At 48.0% G+C, this 23,267-nt stretch overlaps 8 protein-coding genes across 8 annotated transcripts; 4 read left to right on the plus strand and 4 right to left on the minus strand.

Annotated features, from left to right (window-relative positions):
* Positions 1–2,931: 2,931 nt before the first annotated feature.
* Positions 2,932–3,577, minus strand: LACBIDRAFT_333874 (uncharacterized protein; the record flags this gene model as incomplete). The annotated part of the gene is made up of 2 exons (XM_001888571.1): positions 2,932–3,491; positions 3,562–3,577. 2 exons carry the CDS (start codon positions 3,575–3,577, stop codon positions 2,932–2,934), a joined length of 576 nt encoding a protein of 191 aa, XP_001888606.1.
* A 495-nt stretch (positions 3,578–4,072) lies between these two features.
* On the plus strand, positions 4,073–4,464 carry LACBIDRAFT_313019 (uncharacterized protein; the record flags this gene model as incomplete). The annotated part of the gene is made up of 1 exon (XM_001888527.1): positions 4,073–4,464. Exon 1 carries the CDS (start codon positions 4,252–4,254, stop codon positions 4,462–4,464), a length of 213 nt encoding a protein of 70 aa, XP_001888562.1. The 5' UTR covers positions 4,073–4,251.
* Positions 4,465–4,631: 167 nt separating this feature from the next.
* On the minus strand, positions 4,632–5,038 carry LACBIDRAFT_313020 (uncharacterized protein; the record flags this gene model as incomplete). Its single annotated transcript, XM_001888572.1, has 2 exons — positions 4,632–4,945; positions 5,008–5,038. The coding sequence occupies 2 exons, from the start codon at positions 5,036–5,038 to the stop codon at positions 4,632–4,634; spliced, it is 345 nt and encodes a 114-aa protein (XP_001888607.1).
* Positions 5,039–10,349: 5,311 nt separating this feature from the next.
* Positions 10,350–12,088, plus strand: LACBIDRAFT_295701 (uncharacterized protein; the record flags this gene model as incomplete). Its single annotated transcript, XM_001888528.1, has 2 exons — positions 10,350–11,207; positions 11,270–12,088. The coding sequence occupies 2 exons, from the start codon at positions 10,350–10,352 to the stop codon at positions 11,351–11,353; spliced, it is 942 nt and encodes a 313-aa protein (XP_001888563.1). The 3' UTR covers positions 11,354–12,088.
* Positions 12,089–14,364: 2,276 nt separating this feature from the next.
* LACBIDRAFT_313023 (uncharacterized protein) lies at positions 14,365–15,332 on the minus strand (the record flags this gene model as incomplete). Its single annotated transcript, XM_001888573.1, has 2 exons — positions 14,365–14,409; positions 14,469–15,332. The coding sequence occupies 2 exons, from the start codon at positions 15,330–15,332 to the stop codon at positions 14,365–14,367; spliced, it is 909 nt and encodes a 302-aa protein (XP_001888608.1).
* A 1,089-nt stretch (positions 15,333–16,421) lies between these two features.
* Positions 16,422–17,641, minus strand: LACBIDRAFT_240428 (STE3-like pheromone receptor; the record flags this gene model as incomplete). Its single annotated transcript, XM_001888574.1, has 5 exons — positions 16,422–16,891; positions 16,945–17,082; positions 17,135–17,201; positions 17,255–17,367; positions 17,422–17,641. The coding sequence occupies 5 exons, from the start codon at positions 17,639–17,641 to the stop codon at positions 16,422–16,424; spliced, it is 1,008 nt and encodes a 335-aa protein (XP_001888609.1).
* A 1,558-nt stretch (positions 17,642–19,199) lies between these two features.
* On the plus strand, positions 19,200–19,979 carry LACBIDRAFT_395836 (kazal domain-containing proteinase inhibitor; the record flags this gene model as incomplete). Its single annotated transcript, XM_001888529.1, has 5 exons — positions 19,200–19,257; positions 19,312–19,397; positions 19,452–19,490; positions 19,546–19,690; positions 19,744–19,979. The coding sequence occupies 5 exons, from the start codon at positions 19,200–19,202 to the stop codon at positions 19,977–19,979; spliced, it is 564 nt and encodes a 187-aa protein (XP_001888564.1).
* Positions 19,980–22,224: 2,245 nt separating this feature from the next.
* On the plus strand, positions 22,225–22,462 carry Lbphb (pheromone-like protein; the record flags this gene model as incomplete). The annotated part of the gene is made up of 1 exon (XM_001888530.1): positions 22,225–22,462. Exon 1 carries the CDS (start codon positions 22,292–22,294, stop codon positions 22,460–22,462), a length of 171 nt encoding a protein of 56 aa, XP_001888565.1. The 5' UTR covers positions 22,225–22,291.
* Between the last annotated feature and the right edge of the window lie 805 nt (positions 22,463–23,267).

Raw genomic sequence — 23,267 nt, forward strand, 5'->3', positions numbered from 1 at the left:
ACATATTCTCAGAGAGCCAACACAATATTTCCGGAGGTACTTCGGCACTACCAGCCGACGAAATCCTCGGTGTTAATATCTATTGAGTGCACATAGTCTTTGGGAGGCAATACAATATTTCCAGAGGGATTTCGGCACTACCAGCCAACGAAATCTTCGATTCTAATATTTGTTGAGTGCACATATTTTCTGAGAGGCCGCACAATATTCCTGGAGGTACTTCGGCACCATGAGCTGACGAAATCCTCGGTTTTAACATGTGCTGAGTGCACATATTCTTGGAGAGGCAACACAATATTTCCAGAGGTACTTCGGCACTACCAGCTGACAAAATCACAATATTTCCGGGAGTACTTCGGCACTACCAGCTGACAAAATCCTCAGTGTTAATATCTATTGAGTGCACATAGTCTTTGGGAGGCAATACAATATTTCCAGAGGGATTTCGGCACAACCAGCCAACGAAATTTTCGGTTTTGACATGTGTTGAGTGCACATAGTCTCCAAGAGGCAACACAATATTTCCGGAGGTACTTCGGCACTACCAGCCGATGAAATCTTCGGTTTTAACATGTGTTGAGTGCACATATTCTCAGAGAGCCAACACAATATTTCCGGAGGTACTTCGGCACTACCAGCCGACGAAATCCTCGGTGTTAATATCTATTGAGTGCACATAGTCTTTGGGAGGCAATACAATATTTCCAGAGGGATTTCGGCACTACAAGCCAACGAAATCTTCGGTTTTAACATGTGTTGAGTGCACATATTTTTAAGAGGCAACACAATATTTCCGGAGGTACTTCGGCACTACCAGCTGACGAAATCTTCGGTTTTAACATGTGTTGAGTGCACATATTCTCTGGGAGGCAACACAATATTTCCGGAGGTACTTCGGCACTACCAGCCGACGAAATCTTCAGTGTTAACATCTGTTGAGTGCACATAGTCTTTGGGAGGCAATACAATATTTCCAGAGGGATTTCGGCACAACCAGCCGACGAAATCTTCGGTTTTAACATCTATTGAGTGCACATAGTCTTTGGGAGGCAACACAATATTTCCGGAGGTACTTCGGCACTACCAGCCGATGAAATCTTCGGTTTTAACATGTGTTGAGTGCACATATTCTCAGAGAGGCAACACAATATTTCCGGAGGTACTTCGGCACTACCAGCCGACGAAATCCTCGGTGTTAATATCTAATGAATGCAGATATTTTCTGGGAGGCAACACAATAGTCCCGGAGGTACTTCGGCACTACCAGCCAACGACATCTTCGGCTTTGATATCTATTGACTACACATAGTCTTTGGGAGGCAACACAATATTTCCGGAGATATTTCGGCACTACCAGCCCATGAAATCTTCGGTTTTAACATGTAATGAATGCACATATTTTCTGGGAGGCCACACAATATTCCTGGAGGTACTTCGGCACTACGAGCCGAGGAAATCTTCGGTTTTAACATGTGTTGAGTGCACATATTCTCAGAGAGCCAACACAATATTTCCGGAGGTACTTCGGCACTACCAGCCGACAAAATCTTCGGTTTGAACATGTGTTGAATGCACATATTCTCCGAGAGGCAACACAATATTTCCAGAGGTACTTCGGCACTACCAGCTGACAAAATCACAATATTTCCGGGAGTACTTCGGCACTACCAGCTGACAAAATCTTCGGTTTTGACATGTATTAAATGCACATATTTTCGGGGAGGCAAAACAATATTTCTGGAGGTATTTCGGCACTACCAGCTGACAAAATTTTCGGATTTAATATGTATTGACTGCACATAGTCTCCAAGAGGCAACACAATATTCCCGGAGGTACTTCGGCACTACGAGCCGACGAAATCTGCGGTTTTAACACGTGTTGAGTGCATATATTCTTTGAGAGGCAACACCATATTTCCGGAGGTACTTCGGCACTACCAGCCAACGAAATCTTCGGTTTTAATATCTATTGAGTGCACATAGTCTTTGGGAGGCAACACAATATTTCCAGAGGGATTTCGGCTCAACCAGCCGATGAAATCTTCGGTTTTAACATGTGTTGAGTGCACATAGTCTCCAAGAGGCAACACAATATTCCCGGAGGTACTTCGGCACTACCAGCTGAAGAAATCTTCGGTTTTAATATCTATTGAGTGCACATAGTTTTTGGGAGGCAACACAATATTTCCGGAGGGATTTCGGCACAACCAGCCAATGAAATCTTCTGTTTTAACATGTACTGAGTGCACTCCAGGAGGCAACACAATATTCCAGGAGGTATTGACCTTTAAATGCAAAGAAAGTGTCCTTTATACAGCATGCCTCATGCTATCCCTGCATACAGAGTGGCTGTCACATGTCCGGCTATTATCTATTACCCGAAATCAATTCAAGTGATTAACAGGATTCTAGGCCGATATGGAAATATTGATTTATGGCCTACCTGTGTGCTACTGACAGTATTTGCAAAGTGTATCCCATTTTGTGCTGGAGGCGATGTCATCCGACTGGATTTCGGCTAGACAGGGATTACCAGGGCTAGGGTTATGGTTCTGCTGGATTCCGCATTTGTTACACCGAGCATTGGGCCCAACAATGCAATATAGCCTAATTACATATTGGGCCCAACCTTGGCTGTTGGGAGTTTATCATGGGCCCAATTCTTTTTGTGTATCCCTCATTGGGCCCAATTATGCTTCTCATAGTTTTGTTACCTTGGCCCCAACAATGCCAGCTTAACGTCTCACAGACATTGGGCCAAACTATGCCCAAATGGTGCCAACTACGATTGGGCCCATTGGGGTAGCCCTATGGTACATTGGACAATTGACCATGTGAACTACTATGGTCCCATTGGGTATCTACTGAATGCCCTGCTTTATCATTCACACCGTCTATTATCACAAGTCCAGCTTGCCTGTTAACCGCCGATCATGCGTAGGCTTGACAGTTTAGGCACATAGGCATATCTTTCTCGTTTTTTCTGTGAATCATTACCATTGTGACTTGGACAGATCCAACTACCTCCGTTGCTGCCTGCAATACTGGCGGTAAACTCATGTACTCAGCACATTGAGTAATTGGGTAATCCATCAGTGATGCTGGAACTGGCATATTGAAGTATGTGAATGCTTGTTGATTACGATAATTCTTCAACTCTTGATCCTCTTCTGATGTAAGGGGGGGGTGGGTTCTGCCGTGCAGAGCAGAAGTACCATATGCATGTTGGATTGCGCTGGTATGGGTTTTTGAATACGCAACCGAATAGGCGTTTGGAGCACGATTAGGGTGGTTGCCCGCAGCCAGCCGGTGAGCTTCCGCAAAATTGTCCAGGCGGACTTCAGGGGTGATGTATCCCTCAGGCCCGAGCTGTAACACCATTCCAGGGTATTCCAAGCTGTACGCAAAAGCTGCTAGGCTGTCTCGGTTCTGAGGGACGTTTGGAGGTATGAATTGACGCCATTTGAAAATCAATCCGTCCAAATATTGTGCTATGGGATCATGACATCAGTATAGTTGGATGAAATGAATAAGCGCTATGGATGGTGGGTTTAAACTCACGGGTAAGCGAAGACATTGTTGAAGAGGGACAGAGTGATAGAGGAATTTTATCGGATGACAGCAGATGTTGATTCTCGTTCTAGTTTCATCCTTTTAAACAAATTTTGAGAATCATGGAGTAAAAACGGAATAAGGCTTGAATTTCTTCAACGAGCTGAGGTTAAGATGAAGACAAGGATTTCGGCGTGTTTCACTGAAAAAAAAAAAAAAAAAAAAAAAACACAGGGCTGACCGACGCATGAGTACGACAGTTGCCTGATTGATAAGGCCAAGCTATCTGCTGACCGAGTAAACAAAAAGTCGAACTTCGTGGGTTGGTATAGTCTGTAAGTGTGGGCACCCATCTGGAGGATATACGTAGAGCGTCACACTCCCCAAAAGGGGATAAGGCTCATCCTCGACACAGTGGCGAGGACGTGCGACACTTGTGCGACACAGTTGGACACATCCCAATTGGGTGAGGTGACAAACGCGCTGTCACACGTCACCAGTCTCTTCTCATCGTCCACCACGACCATCGACAATTGGCCACGAGGACCCACCACTACAATTGAGGAACGGCGACGACCCCCCACGAACAGCCAGGAGGGCCCACCCCCACCATTGACGAATAGCCACAAGGGCCCACCACCAGGATCGACGGACGACGACGAGTGCCCACTAACGTCCACGGGGCCACCACCAGTATCGATGAATGGCTACGACCGCCCACAACCACGATCGTCGAGCGGCCATGGGTGCCCACCACGACGAACGGCCACGGGGGCTCATCACCACATTCGACAAACAGCCATGGGCGCCAACGACCATGATCCACAAACGGTCAATAGCACCGTCAACGATTCCCCAGTCTGCCCCCATCCTCCACCCCCGCTCTCTCCCCCACAGACCCACCTCACATAACCCATATTAGTAGGAACAAACGGCACAACTGTTGAGACACCAACCCAACACGACTCAACGCCATCATCTACGAATCGACACCGACATGTCGAGCCAAACGCCAGTGTGAACAACCAGCTCCGACGTCTCGAACCCAACGCCAACGCGTAACCTCTGTTTTGAGCCCATTACCAGCATATACAACCGAACACCGACATTTTGAGCCCAACGCCAGTGTGTACGACCAATGCCGACCTCTCTAACCCAATGCCGGATGTACGACCCCAACACCAATGTGTAGGGCCGAAAGCTCTGTTTCGAGCCAAACACCAGCGTGTACAGCCCGATGCGAGTGAACGGCAGACGGCGAGGATCAGGTAGGAACCCGCATAGACATCGTAGGAACCCGCATAGACATCGTAGGAACCCGCATAGACATCGTAGGGGCCCCTACCGTTCTTGAGGAGGAGGGGCTGTCTCCTAATGTAGATAGCCTCCCTTCCTGTATCATAAGTTGTCTATAAAATCTACACTGTTAATTACATGAGTACAGAAATTTTGAACTTAGAATAATTTTTGAACAAATGGTCCACATCGGGGTGTGTTGACAATATTCAATTGTCGACACACTACACATGAATTGGTGACACATTGCACACAAATGTGTCGTTTATTTACCCAATGTGTCGCTTTGTGACCCTATGTGTCACTGACCCGATTTGGGGAGTGTGTTACTTTTTGTATACACTGACCCATCTGGACCCACAAATTAACAGGATAAGTATTGGAACAGCACCAAACAACATGCAGGTCGTTATCCCGTTTGATTTTGATTTTGATTTACCTTTGTTCCCTCTTGGTTCTTCCTCCGATTCCCATCAATCGCAAGCAACAGTTGTAAGAGTTTCCGTGTCTTTCACTGGTACAGTCGAAACCCTCGTAACCCATGCATCAGATAACCCATAACCCCTGAAATCCCATGCCATTTTGGATCCACCAAGTTGGTGGGCGGGGATTTGCATACCATAACCCATAAGTCCGTGATAATCCATAACCCATAGCCCTTCGTGGGCAAAACCCATAGGTTTTTGGACCCTAAGTTAGGGTGTGAAGCGTTCACTCTGAACTTCTCGCATAGGTGAAGCCAAGAGGGAAGGAGGAGGCAAGAATGGGTGGATCTGGGATCAACACCCATGAGTGAGCAATGAGCAGTTACAAGATACTCAGCTGGCCCAACATGATTATGCATACTGTAGGAAGTACAGATACACAAAGCACTACATGTAGTGCAAGAGGATGGCAAGACTGCTGACAAGATGGTGGTTCAAGACAAAAGATCAATATATTATGTAAGATATCCACATCTAGCTATATACCACTGTTTGACTATGGCCTCTGGGCATTCCCTTCCAATCCTATATCACAAAGCCCCCCAATGTCCAGAGGGCATGTAAGGAAAACAATGGTGGGGAAGAATAATAGAATAGAAATCCTCTTGCCCCCCAGAGTGAATATCAGGATAAAATGAGACCAAAAGGTAGCAAAGCAAAGAAGATGAATAAAAGAAAGAAAAAAAAATTTGGCCCCAAATAATTTCCTATCTGGAAAGCTGGTCACTGCAAGCTCCCAGCTTACCCCAGATATACCCATATGATCCTCCCATTCTCCCCTCAGTGATGTATAACCATGAGTACTGGGAAACCATGCAAGTGGATGGCTTCCAGGTCATCCATCCCAACTCCATTGCCTTTCCCCATCAAGATGGTGTAGCATGCTTCCATCATACTTGTGGTCTGGGTACAAGGCATGTATAGTGTGATAGAGGCTTGCGCCTCTCCAGTCAGATTGTTGATCCCAACTCAACTCCCTCTACCCATCAAGATGATGTAGCTTGCTTCCATTGTGGTGTGTGATCTAGATGTGGGGAGTGTGTAATGGGATAGAGGCTTGCGCCTCTCCTCCCATATTCCACCTATACTCCCATACAGCCCCCCACTTTTCCAGTGTGCGAATCTCAAGAATCAAGCCAGGGAGGATAGAGGCGAAGAGATCGTGCAGTGGAAAATTACAAGCCGTGATCCTAAGTTGGTGTTAGAGTAGGTAGAGGTGGTGCCAGTTGGGTAGGAATGATGAGAGGTTGAAGGAAAGGGGGAGAGAAAAAAAAATGTTGTCATAAATCTTGCCCCCCAGAGTGGACACAGGCCATGCAACACACAAGCAGCAATCTATAAGGTTACCATGATTGAAGAAGAGTCCGCCGCATAATGTGCGAGCAGCAACTCCTCAACACTGATCCGCCGCAAAACATGCGAGCTGCAATCAGGAGCCAGAAGGTTACCATGATTGAAGAAGAGTCCGCCGCGTAATGCGCGAGCAGCAACTCCTCAACACTGATCCGCCGCGTAACTCGCGAGCAGCAATCAGTACTTCTGAGGGACTCAGAAGGTTACCATGATTGAAGAAGAGTCCGCCGCGTAATGCGCGAGCTGCAACTCCTCCACACTGATCCGCCGCGAAATGTGCGAGCAGCAATCAGCCTTCTGAGAGAGCCAGAAGGTTACCATGACTGAAGAAGAGTCCGCCGCGTAATGTGCGAGCAGCAACTCTCAACCAGTTGAGGTGTCTCCCCTGCCCATAAGAGTCCTCCAATCAAGTCTTAACACCCCAAATAGAGGGGAGATCCTGAGGTAGCCAAAAATGTGTTTGAGCATAGCATAGTGATTTCTGGCCCGTTCCTGGAGATCAAATACCCGTTCGAAAGCTACGAACGACGCCTTTCCAACAGTATAATTCGCATATTGTGACGAGCCGTGGTTGTTGAGATAGAGAGGTAATACCCAGAAACTGCAGTTCTGGAGTAAATGCATACTGCAGACCAGGCTGTCGTTCGTTATCGACGTAAATAGGTGCGTCGGAAAGGTACGAATCCAATGTTCAAAACGGGCTATAGAACGTCCGATGCGAGCAGGTTATGACAATAGGAATGGGGAAATGGTTGTTGGAGAGATGATGCTGTAACGCAAGAACAGCTTGTCCGTTTGATGCGTATGAGGGCTTCCCAGAAGCGCATTAACCGTGGCTTCAAAACAAACCAAAGAACGAAAGGGGCGACGAAGATCTCGCCGAGAACGAACGAAATATGTTCATGTTGGCCATGCCAGGCTGAACTAGGCGAAGCGCAGCCAATGTGTGACCGTTTGGCAAGTTCAGGGGGTCGAAAGAAAGGTGTGAACGGGGGCTTCCCAGCGCAAAAGAGACGAGAGCGATACGGGGCGTCGGTTGGCGAGATATGACATGAACAAGTCACATGTAAGTGGTTGTTGGAGGGATGGTGCTGTGACACAAGAACCACTCGTCCGTTTGACGCGTATGAGGGCTTCCCAGAAGCGCATTAACCGTGGCTTCAAAACGAGCCAAAGAACGAAAGGGGCGACGAGGATCTCGCCGAGAACGGACGAAATATGTTCATTTTGGTCATACCAGGCTGAAGTAGGCGAAGCGCAGCCAATACGCGACCGTTTGGCGAGTTCAGGGGGTCGAAAGAAAGGTGTGAACGGGGGCTTCCCAACGCAAAAAAGACGAGAGCGATACGGGGCGTCGGTTGGCGAGATATGACATGAACAAGTCACATGCAAATGGTTGTTGGAGGGATGGTGCTGTGACACAGGAACCACTCGTCCGTTTGACGCGTATGAGGGCTCCCCAGAAGCGCATTAACCGTGGCTTCAAAACGAGCCAAAGAACAAAAGGAACGACGAGGATCTCGCCGAGAACGGACGAGATATGTTCATTTTGGTCATACCAGGCTGAAGTAGGTGAAGCACAGCCAATACGCGACCGTTTGGCGAGTTCAGGGGGTCCAAAGAAAGGTATGAACGAGGGCTTCCCAGCGCAAAAAAGACGAGAGCAATCGGGGTGTCGGTTGGCGAGATATGATGTGAATAAGTCCCATGTTGATGTCCCATCAACCCCATCCAACCCAAAACCACTCCAAACCCTTCTAACCATTCAGAAACCAAGAGGAGCCATTCCAGGGAGTTCATAGAGAAGTAAGGAGGATGAGAATACTCATTCCTCAAGCAAGAAAACAGGAAAGATTGGGAGAGAAGCATAGTAGGGCATAGCACATAATTTCCAGAGCAGCAGACTGAACTGGAGGGATGTCAATGAACATCTGGCTGTTCTTGAGAGGCCTAGATGCTAAAAGATAAGGGAGATGGTTGAGGAACAGGTGGAGTCTGAGAGACAGTGAAGCAGCGCAAAGCAGCAGGCAACACTGGTTGTGGGCAACCTCCTCACCAAGTCAATGGTCGCGTAGTCGCGGAATCCAGACATAGGTGAGTAGGAACTCTCCTCACAGTAGACTTCAGGCCGCGTATTTGCGAAATCCCAAAGCCCAGCTGCTCAGAGTCAGCGCAGTACCCCAATCGAACAAACCTCAACCAGCTGTGCAAGCACAAGCTAAAGTCAATGGTTCATCCAACTGAAGGATGGATGAGCCCTTTCACATGAAGTAGTAAGCCCGCCGCGAAGAGCGCGAGCAGCAGCTACCATCCATGCTAAGGTTCCTCCTGTGATGAGCTGGCGCATTCCCACAACTCTCCAGCTCTCCCTCTACCAAGAAATGCAGACTTCAACCATGCTTTGGTGAAGTCCGCGGTGCCCCCACCATTGTGAAGCGTTCACTCTGAACTTCTCGCATAGCTGAAGCCAAGAGGGAAGGAGGAGGCAAGAATGGGTGGATCTGGGATCAACACCCATGAGTGAGCAATGAGCAGTTACAAGATACTCAGCTGGCCCAACATGATTATGCATACTGTAGGAAGTACAGATACACAAAGCACTACATGTAGTGCAAGAGGATGGCAAGACTGCTGACAAGATGGTGGTTCAAGACAAAAGATCAATATATTATGTAAGATATCCAAATCTAGCTATATACCACTGTTTGACTATGGCCTCTGGGCATTCCCTTCCAATCCTATATCACATAGGGTCATACCTACCAAAAATGGTCATAGAACCCCGCATTTTTCACTGTTTTTTCATGACACTTAATAAAATTTTTATCTACATTAATAAAATCCACCACAACACCAAATTTATTGACCTGCTGATCACCAAATTCTCTGAAATCAACTTGCAATGCCCCTCCTCCCCAGATCAAGCTTCACTCAATCACGAAGTCAACACTGTTGAATAGAAATACATCAATGATGACTTGCCCCAATGGTGCTGATTGTTTTACTTCCAGTCCAGCAAACAAAGAAAATTAGATTTTCTCGAGATTTCCATGATTTTTTGAGCGCTTATTTTTTTCCCACCCCCTCCAACCCATAACCTCTGAAAACCCATAGGCTGGACTGTCCACGGAAGGGTATGGGTTACGAGGGTTTCGACTGTAACAATAAATAAAAAACAGGGCTGACCGATGCATGCTTTCATTGATCATGACGGTTGCCTGATTGATAAGGCAAATCTATCGGTTGGTCGAGTAAAAAGAAAGTCCGTATTTCAAAATCTTGCGGTTGAAGTTGGTATCAGTGCAGGCACCCATCTGGACCTACAAACAGATGGACAAATAACGGGGTAACCAAACAACGTGCTGCGCTACTTATCCCGCTTTTGTTCTTTTTCGGTTCTTCCTCCGATCTCCGTCAATCGCAAGCAAAGGTTGTGCCGTTTAATATTTTGCTCTTCTATTCTGGCGTTTCCCCCAGAAGTTGGTATAAGTGCAGGCACCTATCTGGACCTACAAACAGACGGACAAATAACGGGGTAACCAAACACTTTTGGTTCTTCCTCCGATCTACATCAATCGCAAGCAACGGTTGTGCCATTCAACATTTTGCTCTTCTATTCTGGCGTTTCCCACAACTTATTTGCAGTAGCGTTCCAGAGTCACTATGAAAGACTTTCCCAACGAAATTCGATTCCACGTCTTTGCATTCCTCCCTCTCAAGTCTCTCATAACCGGCCGATCTGTCTCTCAGGAATGGAGGCGATTGATTCCACTTGCCGATATCACCCCAATTCGTCGAGCCCTCCTTGACTTCTATCTGACTCTCATCGTCTCACCTATATTTCCACAAACCCGCCCTTGGGTCCTGGCGAACCTACAACCCTTTGACCGCCAACAATACATTGATGACCTGATGGATCAGCACCCATTTATTCCAGAAGCCTTTCGCGTCTGGATTCTAGAATGGCCTGCCAAGGCGGTAATTGGTTGCGTGTGGCCGGGGTTGCCTAATGTCCACTGTACAGGGAAGGCTGCGGACTATGTCCACCGAATTGAGGGAAATAACTTGTTGTCACCTTTACCTCCCACAATTTGTGCCCTGCCATATCTGAACTACACCCCGAATGCTCACTTCATCCCCGCCCTCTTCATCTTCCATGCCCTACAAGAGACCGTCTGGCTTATGCTGGACGAGCGAGACAGTTTACGTGACAAAGTTTTTACTTTATCCCAAGGAGGTAGTGACCTATTTGACGAAGAAGGCGAGTCAGAGGACTATGACATCATCGACGACGACTGGATTGGATGGCAAAAGAGAACGTGGGGCAGAATGGAATTGTGGGCAAAGAGAAGGGCGGAACAAAACTTGCCCATCCTTCGACTGGAAGATATGCCACCACCAAACACGAAACATCATGAAAGGGTGGTGTTTACAAAGTCATTCCGTCGCGGTCAACTTCAAGCGCACACTTGGCGGGAGAGGAAAGAAGCCAATGTACGATTGGACTTGTACTTCTCTATGGTATGTTTCCCTCCCATAGTACTTCAGACATCACCTATTCAGTCAACGTCGTCATTACGCAGGATGATGACCATATGCGAGATGTGGGAGAGCGTATCCCCAGAACTGGAAATAGGAAGGTTTTTGATATGATGGACTGGGACTAATCGGGTATGCGTGGCTACTGGATTAGGTCCTCTTGCACCCCCAACGCTCTATATAACTGGTACTGAGCTAGTGGTCGTACATTGACTTTCCGGACAAAATCCTGTCGCAAATGTTCTCAATGTACACTCCAAAAACATGTATTCTGTAGATGGAGATCGGATAGATACGACGATATCATCTGATGAGATGTAATGCGAGAGAAGGAACGGACGTCGAGTAAAGAGCATTTACAAATACATGCACTGTATCATCAAGCAGATAGATGCTAGCAGAAAACGAAAAACGAAAGAAACAAGGAGCGGATTAGAGTCGACGTCAACGTGGATGATGCTTAAAGCCATGATAGATGAAAGTCTTGATTTTGACGTGAGCATAGGCACAGGGGATAATAAGGATAGCAAGCATCAAGGCGGCAGAGGGTGTGATATCAAATCAAAGCGTCTCAATGCTGCCATACACCGTATGGACCGTTACCTGAATCGCATCAGCAAAAGAGGGGTATGGGTTCAGCGGCGGAAAGAGGGATCGTGCCCCCTCCGATTCCACCATGTCCGCGAAGGGCGCTGGGGAGTGAGGTCCCGCCCTCAGCGACGATCGCGATGTAGAACCTGTCTCGGGAGGTTACGGTTCCTAGAGAGGGGTTGCTTGACTTTGCTTCTGGGTTTGGCTCGTCAACGGAGTTGGGTTGGGATAGCGAGCGAGTGTGGGTGTGTGAGGGTGATGACATCGTGGGCAGAGGGATGTGTGAGGGAGTGGTGGGCGATGAGGAATGTACGATGTAGCAGTAGTAGAAGGGGATGGCGATGAAGGGTAGTAGCTGCTCCTTCAGCGTCTTCATCTTTCACGGCCAACAAAGCGGGACAAATTTTATACTTGGTCGAGGGCGGTAATTGTCTCTTCGATGAAAGGGGCGATTCGGAAGGGATCGCAGATTAACCTCTGATATTTTCCCCTGTCGTGCTGGTTTCCCTCACCCCCTCGGCCGCATGGGGGCATCCGTAATCGCAAAATCAAAATCAAAGACGACGTCAAGTTGGCAGTTGGCAGCTGGTTGTTGCGGTGCACTGGCATGAGGGGGTGGGATGGTGTCGCTTAACCATCGAGTCGGCACGGAGACAGCTTGTTCGAGGTCTATGACAGACATCTCCTCAATCGGCAATGTGGGTTTGAAAACAGAGTTCTTCGAGCAATCACGGGTGGGAAGATCAACCCAAATGATTCGTTGCGACGTGATGAAAAGGAACAGCTTGCAGGTCTATGTGGCATTTTTCAGTAAGGTCAAAGAAGTGGGGAATAAAATTACAACCTTCCTATAAGCAATGATATCTCGCAAATCCACCAGGCTAAGTATCTGCAGGTGCAGATCGAGAGGGAGATCTTTCAATTGAACGGTGAATTTCGAAGTTCATGCTTGTTTACACGGCCGATTTGGGGCAACTTCATTGTAAATTTGCAACGGATTGTTGAGCTCGGTTTTTGCCGTTGATTGTAGTTGCTGAGGCACTGGTGTTGCTGCTTGATTGTTACGTGAAGGGGAGTTTTGTTTGGTACAAGCGCAAATGCCAAATATTAGCTTCCAACGCGTTTCATTATTCTGCTCCTGTTCCTAGAACTCCCTTGGAACTCCCTGCTTGCCTACACGTTGGAATTCCGAAATACATGGCCCTCACTTGCAGTTCATGCATGAAAGACTTTCCAAACGAAATCCTCCTGCAAATCTTTTCGTTCCTGCCTCTAAAATCTCTCATAATTGGTCGAACCGTATCTCAGGAATGGAGGCGACTGATACCGCTCGCCGATATCAACCCAATTCGTCGATCTTTCCTTGACTTCTACTTGAATCTCGTAGACTCGCCAATATTTCCACAAACTCGTCCTTGGGTCCTAGCGAACCTGCAGCCCTTCGACCGCCAACAATACATCAACGATCTTCTGGATCAACACCCATACGTCCCAGAAGCCTTTCGCATGTGGATCTTAGAATGGCCCGCCAAGGCGGTCATTGGTTGCGTTTGGCCAGGTCTGCCCAACGTTTACTGTCCGTCGGAGGCTGCGGACCATGTCCATCGAAATGAGGGAAACAATCTGCTGGCACCACTACCCCCCACAATCTGTGCCATGCCACATAGGAACAACTGTTCGGATGCTCACTTCATCCCTGTCCTGTCCATCTTCCATGGCCGAGAAGACATCGCCTGGCTTGTGCTAGATGAGAGAGACGGTTTGCGAGACAAAGTTTACATTGTGATGGAAGGAGCTTGCAGTCTCTCCGTTGGGTGCAGTAATCGTGGATGTTTGCTGGGTTACATTGATAATAATTGGGTCGACTACCAAAAACGGTTGTGGTTCTGCATAGAGTGGGGTGCGATGAAGAGAGCCCATGGAAAGCTCCCCATTCTTCGACTGGAAGATATACCGCCGCCGCCAGATCCGAGATATGTTGAAATGCCAATGTATACGAAGTCATTCCGCCGTGGTCAACTTCAACACTCTTGGCGGGAGAGGGATGAGCCTCATGTGCGGCTAGATTTGCATTTTTCTAGGTTCTAGGGTATGTTCTTTACCACACGTCGAACATGAACTTAAGTCGTCGTTTTAAAGAATGATCGAGTGTATCGGTACTAGTGTGGTCTTCTTGTGATTTCTCGTCCAATGAAAGGATTAACATCACATTGTTGGTACTGTGCACTGGTACATCGCAGACTAGGACGACAACATTCACCGAGTTGTGGGAACCAATGGCAGGCATCAAGGACTGCCTCCCGTGACGATCTTTGTCCTGCAATATGACGTTGCTCCCTCTCCTGCCTCCACTCGATTACTCGCATAATATGGAAATGCCACTGGAAAGTCCGATGACTACAGCAACTATTTAAATTCAAGTTCTGACGTCTTCATAAAGGCGTTCATCTCGATTTGTAGCGACTAAAAGATGTCATCGAAGACTCGGGTCATGTTTCTCAAATGGACTAAGACTACGGGCATAGCGAGTGGCGGGGGAGAGATCGCACTAGTACTCAATACGCTCGCCCAGATCTGGCAAATGCACATCGTTCTGAAAACCCACGGCAATAAGAAAGCCGTTCTTTCTCTACGTATGGCAAGAGAACATACCTCAGCGAAATACAGATCTAGTCGAACATTAGGCTCATCCCTCTCCCGCCAAGTGTGCGCTTGAAGTTCACCACGGCGGAATGACTTCGTGAACATCGGTCTTTCACCAAAACTCGTATTTTGCGGCATATCTTCCAGTCGCATGATCGGCAGGTTTTTATCGGCTCTCCACTTCGCCCACAACTCTATTCTACCCCACGTCCTTTTTTGGTATTCAACCCAATTATCGTCAATGATATCCCAGTCCGAATCGCCCTTTTCATCGAAGAGACTATTACCGCCCTCGACCAAAGTATAAACTTTATCACGCAGACTTTCTCGCTCGTCCAGCATAAGCCAGACGGTACTTTGTTGGCCGTGGAAGATGAAGAGGGCAGGGATGAAATGAGCGGCCGCAGTGTAGTTCATGAACGGCAGAGCACAGATTGTGGGAGGTAGTGGTGCCAGCGAATTATTTCCTTCAATTCGGTGGACATTGTCCGCAATATCTCTTCCCGCATGGACGTTGGGCAAACCTGGCCAATTGCAACCAATGACTGCCTTCGCGGGCCATTCTAGAATCCAGACCCGAAAAGCTTCTGGTACGTATGGATGCTGATCTATCAGATCGTCAATGTATTGCTGGCGGTTGAAAGGTTCCAAGTTCGCAAGAACCCAAGGACGGGTTTGGAGAAATATCGGTGAGTCGATGAGAGTCAGATAGAAGTCAAGGAGTGCTTGACGAGTTGGGTTGATATCGGCAAGTGGAATCAATCGCCTCCACTCTTGGGATATGGTTCGCCCATTTATGAGAGACTTGAGAGGGAGGAACGAGAAAACGTGCAACAGAGTCTCATTGGGAAAGTCTTCCATCCTTTGGGACATTTTGCAGCAAGATAGGAAGACGGCCTGGCGCAGTTATGTAGAAGTTCGGATGCAATATGCGGACACGACCAAGCGCCAATGTACACTATAAAAACATATATTTTGTCAATGGCAATACTTAGATAGATAAGTACAAAACGATGATAATCGCCAACTTCATTTGATGAGATGTAATATGCGAAAGAAGGAACAGACGACGAGTAAAGAGCGTTTAAAAATACATGTACCGTATGTATGTATCATCAAGTAGATAGATGCAAGCGAAAATCGAAAAACGAAGGAGTGGATGTGAGTCGACGACAACGTGGATGATGCGTAAAGCCATGATATATGAATGTGGATGAAGTCTTGATTTTGACGTGAGCGTAAGCGCAGGGATAATAAGGATAGCGAGAATCAGAGTGGCAGACAGGTGAGGGCGTGATATCAAATCAAAGCGTCTCAGTACTGCGATACACCGTATGTACCGTCACCTGAACCGCATCCGCAAAGGAGGGGTACGGGTTCAGCGGCGGAGAGAGGGACCGTGCCTCCTCCGATTCCACCATATCCGCAAAGGGCGCTGGGGAGGGGGCTCGTGAAGTCCCGCCCTCAGCGACGATGTAGAACCTGTCTCGAGAGGTTACGGTTCGTAGAGAGGGGTTGCTTGATTTTGCTTTTGGGTTTGACTCGTCAACGGAGTCGGGTTGTGATAGCGAGTGAGTGTGGGTGTGCGAGGGTGATGACATCATGTGCAGAGGGATGGGGTGTGAGGGAGTGATGGGAGATGGGGAATGCACAAATGTGGCAGTGGTAGAAGGCGATGGCGAGTAGTAGCTGCCCTCAGTTTCCACGTCTACGTCTTCCGGGACATGAACTGGGTGGGGTCGAGAGTATGATGGAGGAGCGCTACTGCACATGGACGAAGGCGACGGTAGGCCAGCAGACTTTTCGACGTCCGTTTCGGTGTACGCACTGAGCTCCAGGGAGTCTGCGAAAGAAGGTGTGAAGGAGCCGAGGCGGGCTTTCTCTTGCGATGGGGAGTGCAGGCCACTTTTCGCGGTGTAGAGTGGTTTGGCCCATCTATAGAGAGCAAGTTAGCAAGGAGGCTCATCGAGGAACGGGGGAGACATACCCCGGAAGAACGGCCTTTGGCGGCACCTTTGGAGGCTGTCCGAATCCGAGGGGTTTGGCGACGAAAGTGAACATCATCTTGTAGTGTTTCTGTGCTTCTGCAGCAAACCCGAAGAGTGCGAAGAATAAAAAGGCGCAGACGACAGGCAACCACCGCGTCAACTCGACAGAGGTTTGGAAGGACGGATCGCTGCGCCAGATGAGGGAAGGCACCACACCAACGCGGGAGAAGTTAAAGTGAGTATCCTCCCAAGAAATCCATGGCGCCAACTTGACACCCTTGTTTCCAATGTAAATGGAGTAAACTCCAAGGGGTACAGTGCACATCATGTCGATGATAGATAAGCTCATAAGCCTGATGTAACGACTCATGTTCATGGAAGAGTTTGAAGTCACAAGTTGGGCGAATTGGAGACGACGCATCCAGAAGCCACGTAGTGTGAGACCTGAACAAGAGTTGAATACTGGAACAGAACACGGAGATACGTGGTGAACGCACCTGAATAGAAGAATGAGACGACGCCGAGAAAGACTGGCCACATGAAGTAGAGGAAATAGGAAGGAAGGGTATTGTAAACGACAGGGTAGCAGCCAATATCTTCCAGGATATCAAAGCGGTGTCCTTGAATGATATAATCTAGAAAATGATGGTCAGTCATGGCGTCAAGCTCGGCAGGATCGCGACATACGAAGAATCATGATGAGCACGGGAAAGCCTAGAGAAATGCATAGGTCAATGATGACCATCCGTCGTTTCTGCGTGCAGAAGGTCAGTGGCTCGTCTACCGAAGGTCTCATCTCAAACTCACATCGTCGCGGGTGATGGAGACAGTCCGAACCGAAGTCAGAGAGTAAAGACGACGGCTGATGCAGAGTGTGGCTGCTGGGATACCAATGCTGACGCCAATAATGATTTTCGATGCTGAGGGGGCAATACTCAGCAAAGAACGCGTCGACGATGGAGTAGGCGACTCACAAATGTCACACCATATTGGCGCTGGGTTGTTCACATTCCCACTCCAGACGATGGAGTTCACGAAGCCAACGAGACACGACAAAGCCGTCCATATCATAAACGCACAAGTGCCCGAGTTCCAGGCGTGGAGATGCCATGGCAAAGGGATCAAGCATAGGACGAAACCGATGAAGGAGAAGACAGGGAAGAGCGGGTAGGTGGGATCGCGCGCAGGGCTCATCGTTATGGATGTGTCGTAGCTGGGAGGAGAAAGAAAGATGCGAGGGCGGTAGAAATTGCGAACATGATCTCTTTATTATTGCTCACCATGCTTTCACAGAGCACAATGGGGAACATTGGCCTTTGTGACGTTGGCTACTGATGTAACGCATTTGTGACAACGTGACTCATTGTCCCTTCTTCCTTTTCCGGCAAAGCCGACAACCCACTATGTGGTCAAGTGGCTTCGTGGCCAGGAGAACAATGCGGGTTTATTCCGGGCCATAAACAATGGCTTTCTGAGCCATATCTACGACTATAAAGCCCAGCCCCCCATTTTTTGGCCCAACAACCTTCGTTCGCGCGTACCATCACCTTGACCTCGCCTTGACCTCATCGCAACCCTTCGCTTTCAGCGACCGCTCCACGCGCATTATCCATATCACACCGAAACACTTCAATTCAATGGATGAATTTACAACACTATTCTCCGACTCTCTCTCCGAGCACGCCTGCAATGGCAACGACTCAATACCCTCTGATATTCCTCTTGATGAGGACTCACAATATCGGCCCGCAATATGGTGCACAATTTCGTGAGTTTGAATTGATACCATTCGTGACGATCTTTTCTTATTCACGGCAGGTAACCCCCACATCGATCACCAATGGATTATCTATCAAATGCAATTTCTGACCAACTATGTGCCCATTGTCGTACGTTCAGCCTCAGTTTATCTCTGCGTGAAGGAAAACCAACGCCCCCTTTTCAGACTTACCACACTCCTTAATTTTTTTTTTCGATTTCTTTCTTCGTTTATCTCCGGCTCTTGCCTGTAAGTTGTAGCCTCAATTATTCCGTACTCCTGTACTAGTAGCGAACTATGTAATTGTCAGGTGTATTTTTACAGTGACTTCGCTTATTATCCTACCTGTACACATGCTGTGCATGTGTGGAAATCCACAAAACATGCGTGCCAGACAGCGGCCTGACAATATTTTTTTGCTGCTCCCACCTTGACCTTGCCTTGGCCAGGCCCACATCGCAGCCCGTCAGAGCCCGTCGCCATCAGTAGTTTATCTCACCAAACAACCACACCACTCAAGTAAGTTCCGACTAAATCGACGAGCTTGTCATGCCTTCCACTGGGCTTTCCGCGTTGAACTTGGGAACAGCGAGAAACGAATAAATGTCAAATAAATGTGATAGACACCACGATCTTTATAGTGCCGTTCACTTGACACTTAGTCACAAATTGACCGATATTGTAAGTCAATCGTTGTCGGCGACGTCCTCTGCTATGTGAGCCAGAAGGGGGCTGGGGACCGGGTAAGCGCAAGGAGCGTGCCCCAACACACGTGACCCAGCCATACTAATGCCATGATATTCCCACGATTCCGCTTTTGGCAAACAATGCAGCTCGAGCACAATAAGCCACCATTGTGCCGTGGTAGAAACCAAATCAAATAAGAACAGGAATCACATTATGATGGTGGTCGAATACTCCCCCCAAGGCGCTAACAAAACCACGAACAGCCTCTCTGCAGTGTTGATAATCGGGAAAGCCGAAGGTTCAAGGATGATAAACGCACATCTTCCTCTAATTACATCGCTCATCTTCTCGCTCTCGGTTCAAGGTATTTCTTTAATCTCTTTCAAATGGCGGTCGCTCTAATTACCTTTCTGTACAGGCCTTTACCTTCGACCACTTATGCCGCGGGATGACTCCCCTGTCCATTGCCGGACTAACCTGACCATCCCCTCCATTCCCGAACCTGTATGTCAAGACGACTCGTTTTCTCTACGAAATTAACCCCCTTACTTTCTCCAGTGCTTTCTGTCCTGTCAGCCTATTCGCGAACTGCAGCGCGTAAGTCACCCCGCTAAGAATTTAAACGAGATCTAAGGGTTGCTTTCCACCACAGCGTTGTAGCGATACCATTCCGTGCATGTGTCACAATGCCCCTCCTCCGTATATGGATCAGTGTCTGCAATGTGTCTTGGAGGCAGCGGGCGATGTGGTGTCCATGGTCCCTAATTATCTCAACGAGACGTTCGCAGACGTTCAAGGTTAGTATTGCTTGACCAACACTCTGCCAGATTTTAACACATACACGAACCAGCCTACTCACGCGCATGCGACGCCCTAAAGAATCAAGTCGTTCCTGATACCAACAAACCGGAGGCGCAAGCCGTAAGAAACTGGTGCCCGACCATTGCACTCACCCCCGCACAGGTCTCAATACACTCAAAACTACGACATCGTCCCCTTCATGAAATTATTCCACTCCTAAGTATTGCATGTGCTCTTTGCTTTTATTGTCTTCATCGTGCCAATAGGACATTTAGAAAGAAGTAATTAATTGATAGTGCCAGTGTATAACGATATGTATTACTACTTGTATATTATAATGAGCTGAACTCTATGGTGGCATGGCATGATCTCAGGACGAAGTTTACGAGGAGCTATATATGACCAGGGCCAGTACAAGATAAAGTTACTCCTATGAGAGGTTCGAAAAACGTAGTCTCATTCAATCTGGCAGTCCGGAATCTTCAAATTTGAAGTCTTTATCAACTGTAAATCGGAAAGTAGATAAATACAGAGACGAGGGATGATCTTTTCTAATAGAAATATAATTTGAAGGAGCGACTGATCGTAATGAGCGTGGCGAGCGTAAAACGAATAAACGAAGGTCGTAATAATACAGAAGTCATGACCGAAGGAAAGGTTCATGCCATATTCGCTGTGTGAGGCAAGACGTACGCAGGCGGCGTCGAGCTGTCTGTTACATCCGTTATCTCAGTATGAGCGAATGATGCCTCGGAGGTTGGTGTCATCACGAAGGACATCTTATCTATGGAAGACGCGTCGTAAATCGATTGGTCGTCTTTGTGTTTAGAATGTGAGGGAGAGTAAGGAGTGAACTTGGGGACTTTGACAGAAGTGGAAGCAGGCCTGAGTGAAGGATCTCACGTAAGCGTCGACAGATTGAAGCAACAAGTCGAGATACACACCATGAAGGTTGCTTGATACCCTTGAAAACGGCGCCGTCTTGCTTCTGCCTGAGAAGGTTGGAGCGGACCCATCTGAAGCACGCGACGTACTCCTTGACAGCGTCTTGTCCGAAGGCAAAGAATGCGAAGAAAATCACAGAGGAAATGGGGATGGTCCACCAGAGGAAGTAAGTCCACCTGAGGACAGAGGGGGGGATGAGGAGAGTGGGAAAGAGGGCAACGCGGGAGAAGTTGGAGTGGACGTCTGCCCAACCGGTCCATGGGCGGAGACCACTGCGGCATGTGAACCACATGTTGATTCCGATTAGAAGCGCTCCCCAGAACATCTGGACAATCGCCATCGCCATGAGGCGGAAGTATCGGCTGGTAGTGAGGGCGGAACCACCACTCTGAAGGTGGCGGGCGAATGTAATACGTCGTTGAAAGAAATGGTAGAGGGCGAGGCCTGATGGAACATAAGCGGAAGGCGGGGAAGATCGACAATTCGAAACTTACCAGCGTAGACCAAGGTCAACACGACGACGATTAGAGGTGGAACCCAGACCAAGAAAATGGATTGGAGGGAGTTGTATGTCGCTGGACGGCAGCCTAGATCTTCGACAATGTCATAGCGGTGGCCTTGAACGACATAATCTAATGGTGGGGCCTGAATAAGCAAATTTCAGTATGTGAAAAGTCATGACTTACGAAGCGCCATATAAACCATCGGTAGCAGCCAACAAAGCGAGAAATCGAAGAGCCTTCGGAGGCGCTGCAGTCTCTTCTGAGTGCCAACCTCACGAACGGACGCGATTCTTTCGAGATGAATGCATAGACAAAGACAACAGGCAGGAAGTGCCATGGTCGCGCCGATTTGTAGCTTCGTAACTGAGTTGCGTAAGTAAAGAACGACCTGGGCAAGTGAAGTGGAAGACGACATACCAATGTCGCACCAGACGGGCACGACGATTTTGACGTTGTGGTCCCAGATAATCGCATTGGTTCCATATATCACGTTGGACACAAAGAGCCAGGCGCTGATAGAGAGGGTGGCAACATTGCGAGCTCGCCAATGCCAGGGCACGGGGACGAGGACGAGAAGGGCAGAGATGAAGGCGCCGACTGGTAGCTCAGGGTGCAGCATAATGTACACGTAGGTTCGAGTCAAAGATGTGGAGGGATTGGGCCATCTTTGTAGCGTAGCTCGTTATATACTTCAATACGGTTGTAGAAGGTCAACAACAATGCGGGTTGATGCGCAGACAAAGGCGCATTGTGACATGTCACAATGGGCTGTTACGTTTCCTGATTTAGATACTGACTTGCTGCAGGCCACCAGAACGATCAAATTTCTCTCTTTTTGGTCCTGTCTCCATTTCTTCCTTCGGCCTTTCGTGGCTTGATGCTGTGGCCTGGTGAGTATATCCGGGAATTATTTTCCCGTGGACTGTAAACGTGTGGGTGGACAAAGCCACAATGCAGGGATCGGAACCTCATGGCCATTCGGCCAAATCAGCCATTCCCGCATTGTTTGTAGAACAATGGCCATCGCGACTCTTAAAAGCACTGTCCTTCTGAACGTTTAGCTAAACAACTCCCCTTGCATAAGCACATCTTGCACGAAGAGCGACCCATCTTTACCTTCGCTTTCACAACCCGTCGTCCCCAACCCCAATGGACTCCTTTACATCCCTCGAATCTCTCTGCGAAAGCGTCGACTTCATCACCTTTCAAGAAGACTTTTCGTCGTCGTGTTCATCGCATCAACCAATCTCCAGTGACCTACCCATTGATCAAGAACGATACAATGCGGGGAACACAGGCGCTTTCTGCGTCATCTCATAGCCCGGGCTCAGCCCACAATCATGGTAAGTCTGGCTCATCATCGTTTATCACGAAATCTCAAAACCCTTTTCAGTCTCCTTTTCTCCTCTCTGTACTTGGCTCCTCTCATCCTCAATTTCGTTCAGATTTCACACATCACTCTCCAGTGAGTACTCAGCGTTTATCTTTTCAACTCCGCCGCCAACGATATTGTCATCGCAGCTGTATCACGCTAGCATTATTTTGTGGTGGATCCCTCTGAGAGACGATCGTATACCCACTCAGATTATCTTTCCAAATGCACCACACTCCTTGACTTTGTCTGCATCATTATCTCTCTCCTTATCTACGGTTTTCGCCTATTCTGTACAATAGTGAAAATTTCGTACAATATTATTATCCTTCGAGGCGAATATTATCAAGCACTCACAGCGGCGCGCTAGATCGTAATGACTGACATAAACTCAGTGCGTAAATAATTCATAACGACGGCTGAGGGTATCTAAGTAATTTATCCAAATCACCTTATTGATTCAGAATCAGGGTAGTATAAAATGGTAATGAAGCTCGAGCGATGACTGCTCCATTATGACCGGGACTCGGACAGCTCTTGTGGTCGAAGAGAACTTCTACCACCGTCAATCCGAGGGTGGGCGGACGCCATAGTTAGTTGCCTCATTGTCGCTGTTAACAAGCTAATGATGTGCCAAGGTTATTGTCCACCAGGGAGTAATGTGGCCATTGTTGCGTAATTGTCGCTGATAATGGTTATTTTTCGTCGTCGCGCAGAGAGTACAATGGGCCAAAGAACAATGGTTGGACAATG

This window comes from Laccaria bicolor, genomic scaffold (genome assembly GCF_000143565.1).
Source record: "Laccaria bicolor S238N-H82 LACBIscaffold_56 genomic scaffold, whole genome shotgun sequence".
In the NCBI taxonomy this organism is placed as follows: Eukaryota; Fungi; Basidiomycota; class Agaricomycetes; order Agaricales; family Hydnangiaceae; genus Laccaria; species Laccaria bicolor.